The 20,205-nt window shown below is 30.1% G+C and overlaps 6 protein-coding genes across 11 annotated transcripts; 3 read left to right on the top strand and 3 right to left on the bottom strand.

Annotated features, from left to right (window-relative positions):
- Window positions 1-173: 173 nt before the first annotated feature.
- Arfrp1 (ADP-ribosylation factor related protein 1) lies at window positions 174-1,438 on the bottom strand. The gene is made up of 5 exons (XM_034330659.1): window positions 1,192-1,438; window positions 957-1,127; window positions 729-810; window positions 478-649; window positions 174-398 (listed from the first exon to the last, which is right to left on the bottom strand). Exons 1-5 carry the CDS (start codon window positions 1,282-1,284, stop codon window positions 299-301), a joined length of 618 nt encoding a protein of 205 aa, XP_034186550.1. The 5' UTR covers window positions 1,285-1,438; the 3' UTR covers window positions 174-298.
- A 78-nt stretch (window positions 1,439-1,516) lies between these two features.
- On the top strand, window positions 1,517-4,175 carry PGAP3 (Per1-like protein PGAP3). The gene is made up of 7 exons (XM_034330648.2): window positions 1,517-1,834; window positions 1,939-2,081; window positions 2,166-2,318; window positions 2,427-2,551; window positions 2,633-2,766; window positions 2,841-3,045; window positions 3,107-4,175. Exons 1-7 carry the CDS (start codon window positions 1,669-1,671, stop codon window positions 3,183-3,185), a joined length of 1,005 nt encoding a protein of 334 aa, XP_034186539.1. The 5' UTR covers window positions 1,517-1,668; the 3' UTR covers window positions 3,186-4,175.
- Window positions 4,176-4,203: 28 nt separating this feature from the next.
- On the bottom strand, window positions 4,204-10,216 carry mew (multiple edematous wings). Of its 3 annotated transcripts, none has more exons than XM_034330599.2 (17): window positions 10,044-10,216; window positions 9,660-9,787; window positions 9,246-9,272; window positions 8,408-8,511; window positions 8,204-8,331; window positions 7,917-8,125; window positions 7,648-7,852; window positions 7,391-7,534; window positions 6,894-7,304; window positions 6,593-6,818; window positions 6,302-6,533; window positions 5,828-6,224; window positions 5,513-5,742; window positions 5,206-5,432; window positions 5,031-5,125; window positions 4,825-4,954; window positions 4,204-4,744 (listed from the first exon to the last, which is right to left on the bottom strand). In XM_034330599.2, exons 1-17 carry the CDS (start codon window positions 10,214-10,216, stop codon window positions 4,514-4,516), a joined length of 3,297 nt encoding a protein of 1,098 aa, XP_034186490.1. In that variant the 3' UTR covers window positions 4,204-4,513. The 3 variants fall into 3 exon arrangements, with proteins under 3 accessions (XP_034186490.1, XP_034186491.1, XP_034186492.1); XM_034330600.2 differs by having other exon boundaries at window positions 9,246-9,269; XM_034330601.2 differs by lacking the exon at window positions 9,246-9,272.
- Window positions 10,217-10,372: 156 nt separating this feature from the next.
- On the top strand, window positions 10,373-12,879 carry l(2)k14505 (ATP synthase mitochondrial F1 complex assembly factor 2 homolog l(2)k14505). 2 transcript variants are annotated; one of them, XM_034330650.2, is made up of 9 exons: window positions 10,373-10,498; window positions 10,605-10,933; window positions 11,074-11,267; window positions 11,353-11,463; window positions 11,534-11,714; window positions 11,780-11,895; window positions 11,969-12,324; window positions 12,461-12,556; window positions 12,835-12,879. In XM_034330650.2, exons 2-7 carry the CDS (start codon window positions 10,876-10,878, stop codon window positions 12,113-12,115), a joined length of 807 nt encoding a protein of 268 aa, XP_034186541.1. In that variant the 5' UTR covers window positions 10,373-10,498; window positions 10,605-10,875; the 3' UTR covers window positions 12,116-12,324; window positions 12,461-12,556; window positions 12,835-12,879. The 2 variants fall into 2 exon arrangements, with proteins under 2 accessions (XP_034186541.1, XP_034186542.1); XM_034330651.2 differs by lacking the exon at window positions 10,605-10,933.
- On the bottom strand, window positions 12,550-17,177 carry eys (eyes shut). Its single transcript, XM_076692162.1, has 13 exons — window positions 16,896-17,177; window positions 16,598-16,746; window positions 16,248-16,358; window positions 16,070-16,177; window positions 15,881-15,994; window positions 14,953-15,802; window positions 14,455-14,887; window positions 14,061-14,383; window positions 13,781-13,991; window positions 13,560-13,711; window positions 13,342-13,478; window positions 13,035-13,280; window positions 12,550-12,888 (listed from the first exon to the last, which is right to left on the bottom strand). The coding sequence occupies exons 1-13, from the start codon at window positions 17,054-17,056 to the stop codon at window positions 12,668-12,670; spliced, it is 3,216 nt and encodes a 1,071-aa protein (XP_076548277.1). The 5' UTR covers window positions 17,057-17,177; the 3' UTR covers window positions 12,550-12,667.
- Window positions 16,731-20,110, top strand: LOC117607212 (SET domain-containing protein SmydA-8). Of its 3 annotated transcripts, none has more exons than XM_034330632.2 (9): window positions 16,731-16,875; window positions 17,569-17,818; window positions 17,914-18,476; window positions 18,549-18,917; window positions 19,014-19,148; window positions 19,253-19,439; window positions 19,514-19,609; window positions 19,676-19,773; window positions 19,837-20,110. In XM_034330632.2, exons 3-9 carry the CDS (start codon window positions 17,979-17,981, stop codon window positions 19,960-19,962), a joined length of 1,509 nt encoding a protein of 502 aa, XP_034186523.1. In that variant the 5' UTR covers window positions 16,731-16,875; window positions 17,569-17,818; window positions 17,914-17,978; the 3' UTR covers window positions 19,963-20,110. The 3 variants fall into 3 exon arrangements, with proteins under 3 accessions (XP_034186523.1, XP_076548269.1, XP_076548268.1); XM_076692153.1 differs by lacking the exon at window positions 16,731-16,875 and adding an exon at window positions 17,258-17,372; XM_076692154.1 differs by lacking the exon at window positions 19,676-19,773 and having other exon boundaries at window positions 19,837-19,975.
- The last annotated feature ends 95 nt before the right edge of the window (window positions 20,111-20,205 follow it).

Genomic DNA, 20,205 nt, shown 5'->3' with positions numbered 1-20,205 from the left:
TTATTTGTAATAATTAGTTTGTTCTATATACTAATCATTTGATCATTATTATTAATCAATTGATAAGAACTAATTTGTAATAAGAAAAATGGATTTTCAACAAGTATAAAAATTACTGATATTTTTATATTATTAAGGAAAGGAACCAGTGCTGATAAATAATTTAAATAATACGGATTAAAAAACCAAAGTTTATTAGGATAAATATAATTATTCCTAATATAGATATACAGAACTCTTACATTAAAATACTGTTCATAAATTAATCTATACGTTATAACAAAACAGGAATGTAATATTAAGATAGACAATTGTCATTCTGGTTACGTGGTGGCCGAACATCGCTGTTTCTCTTGACACAATCCACAAGCCAATGTATCCCTTCATCTACACCATCCCTTTTGTATCACATAAATAATTATTTGTTAACAACTGTTTTAAATTTATGTAATAATATAAATATAAATAAATATTTACCCATTTAAAGCAGAAACAGGCATTACCATACAATCTCTTCGACCAATTAAATGTGCATTTTGATTAAAGATAGGTTTTACTTCTCTAACACCCATGCAATCAGGCACATCCTGCTTATTTGCTAGGACTAAAAGAGGTACACCTATTAAGTGTTCCGATGATATAACTCTATCTACAAAAAGAATATATCCTTACACTGACAAGTTAAGATGTAATGTATGCAAAGTTATATACAATATTTTATATTTTACCAAAAGTTTCCTTAGATTCAGGTATTTTTTCACGGTCTGATGAGTCAACTATATAAATTACAGCATGTGATTCAGCATAATACTGTGAAGGCAAAATATAGTTTCTTTACATATTATAAACAATATGACAGTAATGTTTCATATCAAATCAATGTGGAAATCAATATTTATTATAATAATTAAATTAGATTGACTCTTGAATATCTGTAACAGTTTATTATTATTTACTTTATCCCACAATGAACGAAGTTCTTCTTGACCACCAAGATCCCAGAAGTTAAAGCGGACACCAGCAATATCAATTTTTCCAATATTTAAGCCAACAGTTGTTGTAATTTTGCTAGGATTCATACCCTTGTAATTCTTTGTAAATTTTGTTTTTGCTGCTTCTAAGTACGTCTACAATATAAAAATTTGTTTTCACATACTTAACCTTAATTATGCAGACATTTTTATTTTTTACCGTTTTTCCTGCATTGTCTAGTCCTAATATCAATATAAAATATTCATCTTTTTGCACAAGATACTTGTACAATCCATGTAAAAGTGTGTACATTTCAAAATGCTTAAATGTTCTGAATTTTATGTTTCATGTTGTGTATGTACACATCAGCACACGTTCCATTCTCAAAAACATATTCCTTCACGACGTGTCATATATATTTACCTCTTCTTCCACTTTGTAGCAAATACTACATTTTAAATAGAAAAATATTGAAATGAAATTTGCAATTCAATTATTTATTTGTATACCGAAAATTAATACTTAATTTTTAAATGTTTATATTTGAGCAATTCTTTAGAATTAAAGCTATATATATACATAATGATAGTATTTATATATGTGTATGTACACTTCAAAAATTGTATTGGATACATTGAAACCTTCTTTCATTGATAAGGTTTCATACATTATAACAATTAACTTAAGCCATGCAGTATGCACAGTATGTGGCAGTATAAGAAAAGTTTGTTAGAATGGAAATGGCTCTGCATTTTAGTATTTCAAATGTTTTTAATTGCAAATACAAGTGGCTCAATAGGTGACAGATCTCAATTTTACAATTTGTGCTTTGCAAAATGTTATGACAGCAACTGTGATACTGGTATATATTTTGTCTGATATATAATCTAAAGTATTTTAGTATTTCTTATGTTATTGTATACTTTGACAGAATATTATATTAATTTTTTAATTAATATTTCACAGATGAAAACTTTAAAGTAAAACCTTCCTTATCATTAAGATTACTACTGTGGTCTTGTAAAGAAAACTGCAGTTACAGCTGTACTTGGGATACAGTTGATTATTTTACTTCTCATGGTTTAAAAGTTCCTCAGTTTCATGGGAAGGTATATAATATATGCATGTACATTAATAAAATATATATCAATATCTGTGTCAAAAATATTAATAAATGATGATTTTTATTGCAGTGGCCATTTATTCGCTTTTTTGGATGTCAAGAACCTGCATCTGTTATATTTTCTATATTAAACTTTTATATACATATCACTATGTATTGGAAATTTAAAAGAAAAGTTAGATCTACTTATCCTATGTTTTATATATGGTCCTATTTTAGCTGGGTATATATATGTATATCATATCTTTTATAAAATTAATATCATTTATTTTATTAGTATATAAATGTTTCTATTTTATTTTTATAGTAATATAAAAAGGTATAATTTTAGATATGCATACATGGCTGGTTTTGGTCAGCTATTTTTCATGCAAGAGATACTTCATTCACAGAAGTAATGGATTATTCTTGTGCATTTATTATGGTTCTTACATTACTGTACTGTATGTTGTTGAGGTGATTTGTTATATTACATAGTATATACAACATACTATTGACTAATAGTTGTTTAATATGTATTTCTTCTTTTAATTTCAGAATGACATATAAAAATAATAAGCTATTTGCTGTGATTACATGTGCATACCTTAGTACTTTATATACACACTTATCTCACCTATGGTCTGGCTACATTAATTATGATTATAATATGAAATTTAATGTAGTTGTAGGTAATGTAATAAGTATTTCTTTTTATTTAAAAATATGTAGGTATCATAATCGTAATTAATAAAAAATATTACAGGATTTTTAACATTTGTTGCAACAATGGTGTGGTGGCGTCGTAATCGTAAAAGATTGTCATATATTTACTTAATTGGATGGTTCAATATATTAACTGTTCTTGTTACTATATTGGAAGTAGCAGATTTTGCACCCATTTTTTGGATATTTGATGCTCATTCCTTGTGGCATGCTAGTACAGTTCCACTTGCAATTTTGTTATATAGGTATGTATAATGTAATTATTCTCTTCAATTTGTTATTTATACTTTAATATGCAATTTTCAGATTTATGATAGCAGATTGTTCTCATTTGAATACACACTATAGTAAATTGACATTAGATATTGATCATCACATTCATTAGTAATTTCATTAATCTATGTATTCTATAACTGTAATTAGCATAATTTATGCAGGAAATAATAATTTCTAGATTTTTATCTTAACTATAACATAGTTTTCTTTTTTTATTGAATATTAAAAAGGCTACATTATAAAAATGTATCTTATAAATACAGCTTATAGAATAAAGAGTACATGTTTTCAATTTTCTTAAAATGTTTGATTATAAAAATATAAATAATATATTAAAGCATACATATTTCTTACAATTTTTATAATCAGTATACAGTCTATAATTTTTAATAGCAACCAATTATATAAATTAAAATTAAATACAATTTAATATGTTAATTTATAATCGAGGAATAAAGTGAACTGTGAATATGGGAAAATATTTATCCTATATTGTTTTAATTAAATGATGTTCTACTTGCAAACAATATTTTTATTAAAATGTATTTCACTTTATTTCTCGATTTTTTAATTATGTTTTACAAGGCAGTATTCATTTTTACCAGCAGTACGGTATAAATTGCCAGTAGATATTGTAATTCATTTAGTGTTAAATTACGAATATTCTGAGTTCCTTGTATTTGTTACCTAATACATGGCAATATATAATAACTCGGAATGTTATTATTATAAAAGTGTCATATATATGTTAATAATATTTAAACCAGCAACTGATTAATGAAACAACAAAGTTTAAGTACTTGCTTGTAAATTCAAATACTTGGAAAATGTAGTACATATATAAAAGTTTTATATACATAATGCATAACATTATTTACAATCAGTAAGATGATGTTATAACATCTTAAAGGCACATTTAAAAATCTTTTAAAAAATTATGAAAATGTTGAATAGTTCATTTTTACGCGGAATCGAAAACACGCGGTTTGGTCACAATAAAAAATGGAAGAAAATGAATATGAGCCATATGAAAACGATAATAGCAGCCAAAAATATGTAATTACAGTCTTAAATAAACACAATTCTAATATAAAAAAGATGACCTAATCAAAATTTACAAAATTTGAATATAGGTAAGAAATCAAAAGAGTTACGTAACCTTTAGAGAAACAAATGAAGGGAGAGGGGAGGATACATGAATAGGAGGAATCACTGGAAGAGCTGAAATTTCATACTGTTCTTAACAAAAGAGTACATAGCTAAAGATAAGTTAACATATCACAATATGGATACTGAACTTCTTGCATTCAAATACTTAAACTTTACACGGCATACTTCTTTCTTCTTAAACGCTGAACATTGCGATATCGTTCATTATAAGTACTCCAAGTATAAGTAAATATGGTATTTTATGAAAAAGAATTTAAGTATTTTCGTTTAACGTTTGAATAATGCTTCACTTTCGGGATTATCATCTTTATGTTTTTCGAGATTCCCTGATAATGTGGGATCTGGTCGTCTTCTTTTAAAGAATCCCAGTTTTCGGAGAACCAGAGTAAGTAAAATAAATAGTATCAAACCTGCTACTACAGCCACTATGATTACCCAAATTGGCACTGGTTCAACATCTTGGTGATCAAGAAGATCTGGATGTACAATTGTTTCAGCCTGTACGTCCAAATATTATATAAATTTCAGGACAGAAATTAAATTTACATATAAAGTTGATGATAAAATATAACACTTACAACTGCATAATCATCTTTTAAATTTTCTTGTTGTATCACAACATTAGGCGGAATAACTATTTTTGCATTGGAACTTATTTTTACTTGATCTACCTTTGGATAATCTTCCACAAGAGTAGAATTCCATAATCTAAAGAAATAAAAACAATGTAGTAAATAAATAGCTAATGGAAATATTTTAAAGTATAAAATGATTAAATAGCTACCTTGCTTTAACAGTTATCATTGCTTCTTGTTTTCTTTGTAAGTTGTATATAAAGCATGTTATATCAAAACATTTTGCAGTTCCTGCTTTACAGTTCTATAACATTCATACAAAAGTTCATAAATTTGATTTGTTAAACGTTTATACTATAATTTGTTTTAATCATTATTACTCACCATTGAAACCACTTGATGCCTGTGACCATCTTTATCAATAATAGTTCGCGTATTAACAACTTTTTCTGTATCACGTTTAGTTCTTAAGTGATTAGTATGATTGTGTAATGTAGGAGTAGATACCGTAGATTGCAAACCATCAAGATCGTCATAATTAGTACTGTTCTGTAACTTCAATGGATTAACCACATGTCCTGGTGGTAGTATACATTCACTATCGCCTGAACCTAGAAACAACAGTAGAATGTATAAAACAAATATATTTTGTTGACATAGTAGTATATATTTATATAAAACAATGTGTTACCTTGTATAATCGGTAGTTCTTCTAAGTACAAAAGCCATTTACCATGGGCTTTATCATTTGCAACTTCATAAGGCCATGAAATACGTACTTCCAAGCTGCTTACTCGCCACGGGCCTTCATTAAATACTTGATAAACATGAGAAACTTTAGGTCCTACTTCATTTAAGTATTTTATAGCAGATTCTCCTATAACTGGTCCACCATAACGGGCCCACTGAATTTTCGCGCTCCTATATTTTTTATAATTTATACATGACTTGTAATTACATTCTGTATAATTTAATACATTTTTAATGATAAAAAAAAAGTAAATACCCTTTAATTGATAATTCTGCTCGCTTCACTACGGTTGCTTGTAATTTTACAGGTTCTTTTTCTTTTATTTCTTTTGAAGTCGAATTTGCAAATATTACAAATACCAGTTGTGATTTATTATCTTCTAATTCTTTAGGATCAAATCTTACTTGTATATTTAATAATTTATCTTTCTTAAATGGGTTTCCAATAGAACATGCTATTAAGCTACTATTATGTAAATTGCAACTTATAGAATCATTACTCTTGCTAGCAATATAGTTTAAGCTTGGAGAATGTACAATAAATAATTGTGCTTCGTATGCAGATTCTCCAATATTAGACACATTTATATCCACTACAACTTCTTCTCTTTCACCCAAGAGGAGTTCGTAAAAATTTGGTTTCACGGAAGAAGCTTAAAAATGAACACAAAATTACACTTGATAATTTTTTTCACGTACATATTATGTTATTTTAGTTTAAAAGATGTACCTGATAAATTTAGCCGAGCTTGTACTTGTAAATCACTTTCACAAATATCATTATTACCACAATCTTTTTGAAAGGTTGCATCAAATACACGAGCAGCTTCTTGTTGGTTTAATATAGGATAATTTTTTATGTCTGGTAAAGATTCTCCTTCAGCAGGCATAATTGGTTCTTCTTGTATCAATGAATAATTTAAGCGAAATTTAATAGGTGATTGAATATCACGTGTATTTTCCTAAAGAATATTAAGCATTTATCAAATATATCGAATTTTTCTTTGATATGTGAAATTACCTTCAAATAAATTGTTTCTTTCTGACAATGTTCCAATTTCGTCGTATCTAATATAACAGTACGATTTATATAATGTAAACGCGAATGTCCACCTCCAAACCAAACTCTAGAGAATTTCTTAACTCCAGTATATGTTTCAGCTTCAATATAATAATTCAATTTTAAATTTTGCATGTCGTCTTCCTTTACAAGAGATTCTGTTTTACAACAGGCTTCAAATGAAAAACTGCAATGATTTAATAACACCGTTGTAAGGAAATAATTATGATGGTTTCATTTTTAAACATTAAATTATACTTGCCATGTATGATTTGAATTTGGGTCTTCTGGGCAACCTACTTTGTTCGGATCAATAGGTTCTATTTTTTCTTGATATGTACCATCTTTTTTCAAATAGCGAATGTAAGTAGTTATGTCAATGATTTTTTTCGATCGAAGAAGTGCTACAGCATCGTTTTCATAAGCACCTACTAGTAAATCAGCATATCCATTTTGATCCATATCAATTCCACCACTCAATGAATAACCAAATGTTTGTAGTGGTTCTGGCATGTCATCTGCATGAATTACCTGTGATGGAATTGTAATTATTCCATTCTTTGAGCCAAGGTATATGTACACAGTTCCTTTCTTTTCATAAGGTGCACCAACAGCAATATCTTCATATCCATCTTTATTTAAATCTCCTAAATTTGTCAATGCAAACCCAAATCTACAATCAATTTGTATATGCATGTTAATGTACATTTATTAGCATATTCAAACATCTAAAACCCTAAACATCAAACATTTAAATACCTTGATTCTTCACGCCCGACCAGTTTTACAGGTTTACTTTTTTCACCCTCCTTGTAAGTTTTTTGTAATGATGTATATACATATACGGCACCCCCTTCTACCTTACTAAAGTAAAATGGTGCTGCTACAATAAGATCAGTAACTCTAAAAGCAAAATCAAAACACAAGGTAATAAGAACTGGGTAGCATCAAAATAATATACATGTCTTTTATATATAAGATTTAATTAAATAGAGAAAGAAAGAAAGATACTATACTTGTCTCCATTAACATCTGCTGAAGTAATTTCATATCCAAAGCTTGAGGCAAATTGTTCACCATCCAAAATAAAAGCAACATCCATATCTGGTTTAAAGTCACGTCTTGTAAGCAATATAACTTGACCTGTACCATTTGAACGGGGTGCTCCAGCAGCATAAGCTAATCCAGTTCCAAAGAAATTTCCGACCGTAACTGACATTCCTGAAATCATTATTTATAAGGTGATGGAATATAATTAGAGTTATATTAGTTATTAAATACATACCTAAATAGCTGTATTTACTGACAGGGGAAGCATCCTGCATTGGAGCATTATAAACAGTATTATCTCTAGTTAAAAATTCGTCTGAAATTGTAAAAAGGTATAGAGTTCCTCTCCAAGTATGTGGACCTGGAGTACCAATAACTACACGATCTTCTGAAGTAAGTACACCACTAGTTCCAGCTTGACAATATCCAAATTGCTCATGAGCTCTAAAATAAAGAAATAAATAAAATCATTGGTATTGAAATTATTAATAAAGTATTTTATTTTAAAATATTTTAGATTACTTGTTTGTAGGTTTTCCAGAACAAGGTTTTTTTAAATCTTGATATTTTAAGTCTTGTGTTAATATGTAACATTGCCCTTGTCCCCATTGTGAATCTGCTGTTTTTACAACATGTCTGTGTGCACAAACCTAGAAATTTATTATAGAGAATAATATTAGAACAATATTCAACTTAACAATATTAGTAAACTTATAAAATACATACCATTACTTTGCCACCAATGCCTTGACTGCGTACTGTTACTCCTAGCCATTGATTATCTTTGATTTCATCATTACCAGGTGGTACTAAATTATCAGATTCAAAACCTAAAATGTTAAAAAATGGTTTTATAACTAATTCCTAACAAATATATAATCTTGAATGTATAAAATTTATTTTTATTATTATGATACATATTATTCTTTTTAAATGTAGATGTATCTAATCAATGCTGTATCCTATTCAAATGTATTTTCATCAATATATTTTATTTTAAATTATTGAATTCTGGTTTTATAATGTGCATATATTATGTTCAATGAACACTTTCCTATAATATCCCTACATTAAAAATATTTTTAAAAAAAAGCAAGTGAATGTAGTTGCATCAACTATGAAATAAAATCTGCTAATTAAAAGAAGAGAAATAAAATAAGGAAAGGGTTAAGAGGGATGAAGAGGATTAAGTTATTGCATATGAAATTTCATGCGACAACACATACACAATATGCATTAGAAAGTTTATTTAGTAGTTAAAGTAAGCATTATATTATTCATCATAATAAATTAAGATTCATGTAATTTGATTTATTACAAGCATGTTATAGTTAATAAGGATATAATTGCAAATTAAATAACAAAAAACGTGTTAATATTCTCTGAATTTGCACAATGCAAACAATGTAATCAAATAACAATGTAAATTATTAATTTGAAAACATCATGCTGTTGTAAAAATAAATATATCACTTCAATAAAAAAAATTATGCAAAATGGCAATAAATGAGATTCCTCAAAATTAAAAAACTGTTCATTCAAATAACTCCATACAACAACTTACTTGTATCATACAGACCCCCTTCTTCTGCTGGTTAACCAACACATAATTTAACAAAAAAATAATCTTATTATATGTATTTATGTAATAGAAAATAAAGCATGATGACTAATCGATTTTATGAAACAACATCAAAAATAACATGCACATTAATACCATATATATCATATACAAATATAATTAAGTTTATCATATATTTTTATAAGAGTTTTTATTGTGAATCAACTTTTATGTATTAAGCTTCCTTAAACATAGAGGTGCTGGGACTATTTTAAGATTAAAATAATATCTACAGAATCAATTAAAAATATTTGTTGAAACATGGATATGTTAAAGTACACTGAAATTAAATCCTTTAAGTAGTGAAAGAAATTAATATTTATATTAATGTATTAAAAGAAACTTTTAACAACATACTTAGTCGTCCATCTGTGATCACTTGAGTACAATCTGTTTTAAATGTTGTCAAAGGGCATTGCCATAATGCACCAGACCTATTAGTTGATGGTTGTCTATTTTGGTCTAAAGGAGCACCAATTAACATCCTGTAAAATAAATGAGATCAGAACATTAAAGTCTTAACTGAAATATATAAATAGTTTAAAGAGATATAAATGTTTTATAACTGATTATCTAATGTTTACACATATTTTATCTCATTATCATGAAAAAATTATAGTAATACTGAAAGCATATAAAAATACATTATAATGTGTTCTATTAATGAAATATTATTATCATTGTGCAATATTAACAATAATTTTAAGTAATTATAACAAATGAATTACAAACAATACATACCAACTTTTTGGTTTTTCTGTGTTATCATCAGGAATTTCTTGATGTTCAGCTACAGAATAGCCGAAATAAGAACCATTTAATCCTTTTTTAATAACAGGTATTCTTGGTTCCAAATTAAAAGTATATACCAAGTATATATTTAAAATAAACCAAGTTAACTGATAGTTTTTCATTTTTCATTAATTTTGGTTGTTTTTCAGCATGTAGTTATGATTATGATATTTGTAGAAAATTATGCTCGATTTCACACCTCTTTTGTGCTATTATTACTAAAACTATTTTTATATATTTTTTTACTTTGTTGCTGTACCATTCATCCGCACCTTTTAAATATGCACACAATTCACAGGATCCACACCCACGCAATCAACACACCAAGAATAATTCAGAAGTATCTCATCACTTTGTAGAGGGCAGTATTTGATGGGAAAACATGTATTCGAATATAACAAGTGGTATTTGATTGAAATTTATTTATTTAAATTTCTGTAAATTGTATTTCCTTTTTAATTTTTCATACAATAAACTTGGAACTAACATTTAATGTTGCAAATATTTCAGATCCAAAATAAAGAAACTATATATATAAGTTTATTCTTTATAACTGCAAGCATTATTACTTACAAAATTGTTAAAATTAAAATTAGTGTATGAAAAATAGATTTAAAGAATCAAGCAGAATATCAGAATTAATTATTTCATCCTTGAATGAATTATCAGTGATTGATCAGTGATTTATGCTGCTGATAATTTCTTTATGAACTTTGTAAAACAAGCTGAGCAAGGGATGAAGTAATATTCATGACATAAAATATCTCAATATTTATTAAAAATGACGTATTTTAAATACAAAAGATTTGTAACAGCACTTAATATAGTAAGAAATATGGGTAAAGATACATTTATATTTCATAAACTTTCTTTATCTCTTAACCTCTTACTTCAACACTTTTATACAATTTTTCTATCAATACATTTTAAATGTTAAGTAATTGATTATTCATTATTTAATTTAGAAATCGTTTTTCAGCTACTGTCAAAAGATTTTATCGAAGAACAAATATTTTATCAAGTGGTGCAACATTTGAAATTACACTTGACCAAAGGAAACTAAAAACACCTCAAGGAAAAGTATTACAAGTGGATAGTAAACCATTAGCTTTAGCAATAGCTGCTGAATGGGATATGCAAACAGAAACCATTGACAAGAGCAATATGCATTTGGTACATTTGCATTGAAAGAATATGTAAAGTATTATATAATTGTAATTGGACTAAAATAGTGATATATTTGTATTCATTTTTATAGACAGCCTTGAGTAATACTGTAATAGATAATCCCAATAATCATACAAAGGAAAATGTAGTAAATTATATTGTAAATTGCTTGGAAATGGATACAGTATTATTTCATTCAAATGTAGGTATATTACATATAAAAATTCTTCTATAACATACTTTATTTATTAAATGTAAAAATTATGTTATAGGAAAGTGATGACTTATATAAATTACAAATTAAACATTGGGACCCATTGGTACAATGGTTTTGTGACAAGTATGGTGTGAATATGACAAAGACTCAAAGTATACAGGCTCCTGCAGTATCTGAAGAAACAAAAAAAATATTAACAAGACACTTAATGTCTTATAATTACAATGCAGTATATGGTAAGTGATTTTATTAGCAATATATACAAACATCATATTCTATATTAATACTGTTTTATTTATAGGTTTTATGTATGGAGTAGATGCAATAAAATCTGTGATCCTTACTTTAGCTGCAGCAGAAAGAATGATTAGTATAAAAGATGCAGTAAAACTATCGCGTTTAGAAGAAGATTACCAAGTATGTAAATTAAACTTTGTTTTAAGTAATTTAATATTAACTTTTTAATTTTATTTTTTCATTTTTCTTATAGACCTCTCACTGGGGATCTATAGAATGGTTTCATGATCACAGCAAGTATGATTTACAAGCCCGTTTGGCTGCAGCTATTTTATTTGTGCACTTGAACTCTTATTCTGTAACACATCAGCCGAAAAACGTTAATAAAAACGTTATGTAATATAAAAGATAACTTGAATGTTGTACGAAAATTGTACAAAACGTATATTAAAATATAAGAAGATAATAACAATATTTTTACTAGTCTGAAGTTTGACAGGAAGATGAATCAACAAAGGATAATGATTCCACTGGTATGGAACAATCAGAGCCCATCCATTCTTTTGTACAAATGCAACTGAAATGATTAGTATTTGATAAGTAAACGAGGTATCAAAATTAATTTATTAAATTTGAAAAGTTTACCTGTATGTTGCTCCATGATTTAAACATACCGCACCATTTTTACATAAATGACGAATACATTCGTTCCGGTGACATTCACCAACACCACGACCTGTTGCAGGGCTAGAACTGGTTATTGGATAAATTGCAGTTTCTGTTCGTAATTCAATATCAAATATACAACCAGAAAATCCAGTATGAAGAGGCAAATCATGGGGTAAAGAATCAAAATTTCTTGACTTATGTCCACCTAAAATTCGACGCGTTTTGCAAATTTTCCACAATTATGACAATACAAACTAGTAATTTTAGTTTTCTAATATAAGTATTAAATTGAAGAAAGCAAACCAATGTAAAGTATTGGAGATACGTCGAGTCGAGTCATAGATCCGACTACTCTTCCAGTTACATTGCCTATGCCATCTATTGCAAGCCATGCGTCTCGACCTCTTCTTCCAGCCTGGATCGTATATGCTATGTAACTTTTACTTGCAGTTCCTGTCGTTGTTATAGCATTCAAAGGGACGCTTGTAAATATTCTACGAACACCTATAAAGCATTCTTATGATACATACATAACTAAAAGAGGGATAAGCTAATTAAAATACTGGCAGGAAGAAACTTGATATAAATTTTAGCGAAGAAACACACTATATGAAAATTTCACATATATTTAAAATATTAAGATATAACACCTGCTCCTAAATCCCAAGTTAACATAATGTAACCACGAACATATGTAATAGAAAAATGATCCGACAGATCTCGACGCGTTCCACTTTGTCCTAAATAAGCTACCAATGATATCTGTTCATAAGATCGTGGTATGAGCTTCAGTTTTAGTTCCATGGCATCTTTTATAGAATTCGAAACACCATAGGCAACGTATGACGAAAAGCCAGGTACAAGTACCGAAAATGATGGTCGGCTTATGATGGTATCTAAAAATTTATGGTAAAATCATCATACATTCTTAAATTTCTACAATTTAGGTTGTATTACCTTCTTCGCATAAGAGTCCGTGAGTTCCAAGTGGGCATACACAAACGAAGCCTGTACCAGGTGAACTAATGCAAGTTGCACCCATGGCACAAGGATTTTCATCGCATGATGATCGTTCGCAAAATGGGCCTGTATATCTATTTAAACAATACTCTGTTTCATATTATTTTTTAACATCTGTTAATACATTTTAATCACGAATTGGCAAATTATCTTACCCAGGTATACATCTACAACGAACTGCACCATTTACTTCTTCACACGCACCAAAATTTTGACAAGGATTCGATAAGCATAGGAAAGACATGCAGTCATCAATTTGAAATGTTTCTACAGAATCATGAATGAAATGACGAGGAACATCATTTATCTATAGCAATGAGAAAAACAATTATGAATTCTTTTAATATTTCCAAACGTATTGTAGAATGAAGCATACCTTCAGTGAATTCATACAACCAGTAAATCCCATGGAAACATGAGCAAAGTGGTGCGAAAACACCATCGGTATCCCACCCAAATGTAAATTAGCATATCGTGGAAGGATTCCATGTAATGGCAACATTTGTTCACCGCTAACGGCTGTTGTTCCATTTACTAATAAACGAGCCGAACATTTGTTGGTTTCATTTTTCACAAAGTATTGAAACCTGTGTATGTAGAACAAGTTACACAATAATGCTAGGTAACAAGCATAAATCTTTCTCTAGTAGTCTTACTTTGTATCAATATCCGTTTCATATCCATTATCAATAGGCGAGTCTATTTCACCAAGTAGCATGGTTTCAAGGCCGCAGGAGAATTGAAATTTTAAGGAGCCATATTCCAAGTAAACTAAAGCATATTTCTCATTGTCAAAGTAGACGTGTAATATAATACCGTCCTTGAATTGTGTTCTAAGCCTCACGAAAATCCGTAAAGTTGCATTATTGCCATTTGAGACTTCTACATCAACCTGTTGTCTCGCATATGATTTACCATTGAAAGCTGCTCGCGTTATACTCGGACCAGTTTTACAATTTTCACGATGTGAACAGTTGCACTAGAAGTATACGGAAAAAGTTGATGTTGGTACATAGAAGTAAGAATTGGTATGTTAGAGCATACATTTACATTACTATCATTGCGTGTAGGTGGTAATGGAGAACTTGTACATAACATTCCATGGCATTCGGTGGTGCTTTTTGCAGTTGTCAATGATTTTTTCGTCGAGAATTGTTCGCTAACAGTAGTATCTTCTTCGAGTATTGACCTTACAGAAGTACTAGTCGCAGATGAAGAGGTACCATTGGTGATCCAAAATGTAGAACTTTCTGAACTTTCTGAAGCCTTTGTTAACAATGAAGATGTCCATTTATCTATGAAAGTTTGAGACGTCGTTTTTGGCACTTCTACTATTGGCGTACTTGATTCCGAACTTTTATTTTGCCAGAACTCTATGAATGTAGAGGAAGAAGTAACAGTAGAGTAACCATTGCTTTTCTCACTCTCTGTTGTAGCTTCTTCAGTGATTTTTTCTACAGATGTAGTTACCACCGGATAATATCTAAATGGTAATAAAAAATACTTTAATTTTAATTCAGTAGCTTAGAAACTATTATTGAATTTTACCCTGTATTCGAAATGTATCCCATTGTACTACTGGTTTCAGATGACGATGTATCATTGATAGATGCGAGTGTCCTAGCATCCCCTTCATGATAATTACTTTCACTGGCAGTAGTATTTTCGTTACGAAACGATTTCTGTGTTAAATGTTCTGTTTCAACTCTTATCGTTGAAGGCGCGGAAGATACTTCACTTAGAACAGTAGGAAATGTTTGGGATTCCGATGAAGCTGTTTCTACCTCGGATGTTTCTTTACCCGTTATAGAATACACGGAGGAAACATCGTTAAGAAATGAAGTAACTTCTGTACTACTCTCACTACTGGTACTACTACTAAAAATGCTAATGTTATTTCTGTCTAAAGTTGAAGGTGTAGTTTCGACGAAAGGATACCATTTCGTGTAAAGACGACTGGTACCATTGACGGAAGTTGAAGATTGCATGGTCGTGGAGGTAGTTAGCAATGAGGACATATCGCTTTCTAGCAATGTCGACGATTTTGATGCAAAAGGCGTAGTAACAGACATTTCCTTATCGCTATCAATTTCAGAGATTTCACTGAAAGTTGAAAAAGGAGTCGACGGAAGATCGTACACATTACAGAATGGCCCACTGTAAAATGTTGGGCAAGCACAAGTGAAACTGTTGACACCATCGATACAAGTGCCACCGTTCTCGCAGTTCGCGAATTTTGATTCGCAATCGTCGTATTTTAGCTCACATAATATGCCATGGTAATCTGGTACACAGTAACAAATTGGTCGTTCATCTTCGAATAAGCACACTGCATCGTTTCTACAAGGATTTTCTTTGCAGGGTACAATGGCCTTGTCGCAATCTTTACCTGTATATCCTTATAGGGAACACTTGAAGTTAATATGATGTTAAATTTGCAAAAATTAATAAAATTTCTTTGGTAATTGAAACATACCGAATAAACAAGCGCAAGTATACGAAGCAGGCACGTTGATACAGAGACCACCATTCTTACATGGTGAAGTAACACATTCGTCAACGTCTTCGTCGCATAATCGACCTGTCCATCCTTTTCAATGGGAACAATTAACAATCATGTTAACGGGATATATATATTACTTTAAGCAAAGATTAAAACTAATACCTTCAGGACAACGACAAAAGAAAGAGAATCCAGGTCCCTCCATGCATTCACCTCCGTTCTTACATATTGTGTCGTTACAAACTGAAGCATCAATTTCACAATAATCGCCTTCAAAAGAAACATATAATACAAAGATAGAGAAAGGATATTTGTAATATACGCTTGTAAACTTTTCTACCTGAATATCCATCAGGACATTGGCAGGTAATACCATCATAATCTAAACAAGTTCCATTATTCAAGCAAGGTTGATTCGAACATTCGCTGTATCTCTGCTCGCAATTTATACCTGCAATATCGTAAAATGCAGTATTTTATAAATGGAATTATATTTTATTATTTCCTGTTATGTTTTATTATTTCTAATCTTTTTATCATTATCAAATTACAGAGCTTATCCATTTCATCTGCGAACGGTAGATCAGGTGTTTTAAACACGAACATCATTTCAATTACCCTCTGTGCTAACACGTCAACATGTTGCTTTCGCGCACGCAATAGAAGATAAACAAAGAAATCATGAATTACCTACAAAACCCTCTGCACAAGTGCAATTATACGCTGCAACAGCATCGTTGCACGTTCCTCCATTGAGACAAGGATTAGACCAACAATCATCCCAATTGATTTCGCAATTGATCCCAGTATAACCATCGATACAATAACAGGAATAAGTGCTGCATTACACATACGGAATAATTGATTAATTATGTTAATTACGAACTCTTGCCCACAAAAGAAATATGCCATAATCAATAGAATTCTTTTATAACATAAAAGAATATGAATAAAAAGTGAAAAATCAGGTAATTTATTTTTTAATTACCTGTTTATATCTTCTAAACAAATTCCGTACATGCAAGGATCGGTACTGCAATTTAATCCTTGCGAAAAATCAACCGCTAAAAGCAAAATTGTTGCCAGAATAAAAATTCCCTTTTTCATGGAGTTTACAATCAACTTCCTCTTATAACACATTCTACGCATAAACAACGTAATTCTGTCATATATATTTACGATAGATTTCTACAAATTTTTGTATAGGTAAGACACATTGGTCCACAGTATTAATATTTACTTATTCAATGATCAGGGTACAACCAGTTGGTTGAACTATCCGGGTACAGTATACATATATTATGTACCTGTTATTGTACTTGCTATTTGTTGCAGGTAGTCAGTTACCTGGTAGTCTTAGCAACGCTAAAGTATACAGACAATGAAGAGAATCGGATACGCTTGCGTGAAAATTTGCTTCATCAATAATAATTTTCATTCGATTTTGAAAAAACTACCCCATATTGTACAAATGCATTATACGGCTTTATTTTATACATTCTTTTCTTTATCGTTTACAACATAGTACAATGATTGTACTGATGCAAAGCTACTTTTGTTTACATTTTATAATCTAATTTATTAAACAAAGAGCTACTGTTTCCTTTTTTTTTTATTTTAAAAGAACATTATATTAACGTTAGTGTTTGTTTGTTTTTCAGTTTAATCAATGCATATCGTATGGATGTAATAGGTGCAAAACGCAGGGAATCGTTTACCAGATCTCTAACTCTATTTTAAACTGAATTAGAGCACAGCAATAGAGCATAAAGCGGGAGTACAGCAGTTTCATTTAATGATAGTACCTTTCAACAACGGCGTCGATCATCACGATCATCACTGCAAATATCTCGTCAATCTTCATTTGCATACATATCATTAATTATATTAACATCGTTGCAGCAGAGATATGTATGTATATATATATATAAATACCAATGTATTACATAATCTGAACATTTTCTTAATCTGTATATATACACATGATGAGAAGATGCTGTTTTCAGACATCATTACGTTAATCACCGTCGTCGAGAGTGTTCAACTGCACTCAAGAGACTTGCTGAAGAAAATGAGTTTTCAAGATATCGTGGAACCGGAAAAGGTGGAAGAATTATTGGTATCTCATTTAAAAGAAAGTAACATCGCATGCGAGGATCCACGACCGTGGACCGTTCGTTATTCGAATTTAGGTGGTCGTGGCATGTTCGCTACTCGAGATATAGCGCCGAACGAATTGATTTTCATTGATGCACCTATGGTGATCGGGCCAAGGTGCGTGGGCAAACATTTGCAAATGTGCGCGTGTTGTTACAAGAACGAGTGCCCTTTATTTCCATGCGATCGGGGCTGCAGTTTGCCGGTATGCTCGTCTCAATGCGAAAATTCACCGAAACATGTGAATTACGAATGCGAGTATTTGAGATCATTGGTACCGACTTGTGGCACAGATTGGTCCTTGAATTTGTTACTGGCATTGATTCCGATCCGCGCTTTATTCATGACGGAACTGCAGCGTGAATGTTTGCGCGCTCTTCAATGCGATCAAACTATCACTTCTAATTACGAGGTACGGGAATATACACGCAATTATTTTTAATCATTCTCTTTATGAAGCTAATCGATAAATTTCTTGGAAAAGATCGAACTACTTCTACGAACCGTGGAGAGATCTCCGAACGAAAAGGATATGGAATTAATGAAACGCGTTTGCGGAGCATTCAACTCGAATTCATTCGAAACAGTTAGCGTTCACGATAAGGATCGTTCGTCAAGTTTGCGCGGTCTTTATCCTTTAGGAGGGCTACAGAATCACAATTGCGTACCAAATACAAGACATCATTTTGACGGAAAGTATCGGCTGTATGTTAATGCCGCTCTTCCAATTGCCGCTGGAGAAGAACTTACTATGTCTTATACGAATTTGTTCTGGGATACGACATTGAGAAGACAATTTTTAAGAATCACTAAACATTTTTCTTGTACGTGCAAGAGATGCAGCGATCCCATGGTATATCATTGTGTTTGGATACTGTTTGAATATTTAATAAACTTTTCAAATTAATAATTAAAATAAATCTTGTATGTTTCTTTTAATTTATTTTAGGAATCTGGAACGAGATTAGGTGCACTTCTGTGCGCATTTGATGATTGTTCCGGAAATTTGTTACCCGCAGATCCTCTTAACGTTGGAACTCCCTGGGTTTGTGATAGATGCAGGAAGACTATAAATTATCGACAGGTATTCAGATACTTAAGTTTTTAGAAATTAGTAGTTTGATAAAGGGTTTAGCTTTGGTAACTTTCCTTCAGTTGCAGGTACTTTGTTTTTTCTTTTTTTATTAGATATGTTCGATCCGTTCAGGTATTGCGGCCGTCACTGAAGAGATCCTGTACAAATCTCCACGACAGATTTTCAAGTTTATGCAGAAGGAACTCTCGTGTATAATTCCTCTGAGTAATTATTTAATCGTAGATGTAAAGTTTCGAATTATATCGTATTACGGCAGGAGCGAAGGTATCGAGTGGGCAGGTATTTTGGTAATCTATAAATATACATTCGAGAATTATTAATACACGTGGTGAATTTTGGAAAATTATTATTAGATTTGACTGATATCGAGTTGGATACAAAAGCAAAATACTGCCATGATTTACTTTCTATATTGGATGTTTTAAATTGCGGTGACTGTAAAAAAAAAGGTAAGTTAATATTCAAAATAGTATAGCTTATATTACCTTTGTATATAAATATAAAATATATTTCAGGGCTTATTTTGTATGAATTATATTGCTCAAACCTCGAAAAATTGATACGGTTTCGACAACAAAATGCTGAGAAAGTACAATCAAATTTTTCTGTGGAGGTATATTTATATTATTTATTTGTTTACATTAATTTGATATATTTACATTATATATTTTTCCAGACTGATGAAAATCAACGTATACTAGAAAAAGCAATCATTATTCTGCAAAATGATGTTGTTTCAGCTACTACTATTGAACATGATAAGAAATACTTTAACCAATTCCAAGTATTATTTAAAAAATAATAGAAAGGAAATGAATAGACAAATATTTATTGAAAATTATACCAAAAGTATAATTATGTGAGTGAACAAGTTTGTGTTAAAAAACATTTATTTAGAAAAATAATAGGTACTGTTATTTGTCGTTAGACAGAATTGAAGTATATAAATTTAAAAGGTTAATTTCATTAAATATAAAAACAAATACATATAAACATATATTCGTTAAGTATATAATTCATTACAATGTTTAATCGTCATGATTAT

The sequence above is a fragment of the Osmia lignaria genome, chromosome 14 (genome assembly GCF_051020975.1).
Source record: "Osmia lignaria lignaria isolate PbOS001 chromosome 14, iyOsmLign1, whole genome shotgun sequence".
NCBI lineage: Eukaryota > Metazoa > Arthropoda > Insecta > Hymenoptera > Megachilidae > Osmia > Osmia lignaria.
Note: the sequence above shows the minus strand (reverse complement) of the source record. Positions and strands in the feature narration are given on the sequence as shown.

What these genes read in the sequence shown, in the direction of transcription:
- Arfrp1 (XM_034330659.1), bottom strand. Translation starts at nt 1,284, where the DNA reads ATGTACACACTTTTACATGGATTGTACAAGTATCTTGTGCAAAAAGAT. An exon ending in TGAATCTAAGGAAACTTTTG is followed by an intron (nt 650 to 728) that starts GTAAAATATAAA and finishes TTCTTTTTGTAG; the next exon opens with ATAGAGTTATATCATCGGAA. An exon ending in CCTGTTTCTGCTTTAAATGG is followed by an intron (nt 399 to 477) that starts GTAAATATTTAT and finishes GTGATACAAAAG; the next exon opens with GGATGGTGTAGATGAAGGGA.
- PGAP3 (XM_034330648.2), top strand. Translation starts at nt 1,669, where the DNA reads ATGCACAGTATGTGGCAGTATAAGAAAAGTTTGTTAGAATGGAAATGG. An exon ending in TTCCTCAGTTTCATGGGAAG is followed by an intron (nt 2,082 to 2,165) that starts GTATATAATATA and finishes TTTTTATTGCAG; the next exon opens with TGGCCATTTATTCGCTTTTT. An exon ending in GAAATTTAATGTAGTTGTAG is followed by an intron (nt 2,767 to 2,840) that starts GTAATGTAATAA and finishes AAAATATTACAG; the next exon opens with GATTTTTAACATTTGTTGCA.
- mew (XM_034330599.2), bottom strand. Translation starts at nt 10,216, where the DNA reads ATGAAAAACTATCAGTTAACTTGGTTTATTTTAAATATATACTTGGTA. An exon ending in GCAGAATTATCAATTAAAGG is followed by an intron (nt 5,743 to 5,827) that starts GTATTTACTTTT and finishes TAAAAAATATAG; the next exon opens with GAGCGCGAAAATTCAGTGGG. An exon ending in AGAACTACCGATTATACAAG is followed by an intron (nt 5,433 to 5,512) that starts GTAACACATTGT and finishes TGTTGTTTCTAG; the next exon opens with GTTCAGGCGATAGTGAATGT.
- eys (XM_076692162.1), bottom strand. Translation starts at nt 17,056, where the DNA reads ATGCGTAGAATGTGTTATAAGAGGAAGTTGATTGTAAACTCCATGAAA. An exon ending in TTGTGCAGAGGGTTTTGTAG is followed by an intron (nt 16,359 to 16,597) that starts GTAATTCATGAT and finishes ACGATATTGCAG; the next exon opens with GTATAAATTGCGAGCAGAGA. An exon ending in CGTTGTAGATGTATACCTGG is followed by an intron (nt 13,479 to 13,559) that starts GTAAGATAATTT and finishes TTGTTTAAATAG; the next exon opens with ATATACAGGCCCATTTTGCG.
- LOC117607212 (XM_034330632.2), top strand. Translation starts at nt 17,979, where the DNA reads ATGAGTTTTCAAGATATCGTGGAACCGGAAAAGGTGGAAGAATTATTG. An exon ending in AGAGATGCAGCGATCCCATG is followed by an intron (nt 18,918 to 19,013) that starts GTATATCATTGT and finishes AATTTATTTTAG; the next exon opens with GAATCTGGAACGAGATTAGG. An exon ending in CGAAGGTATCGAGTGGGCAG is followed by an intron (nt 19,440 to 19,513) that starts GTATTTTGGTAA and finishes AATTATTATTAG; the next exon opens with ATTTGACTGATATCGAGTTG.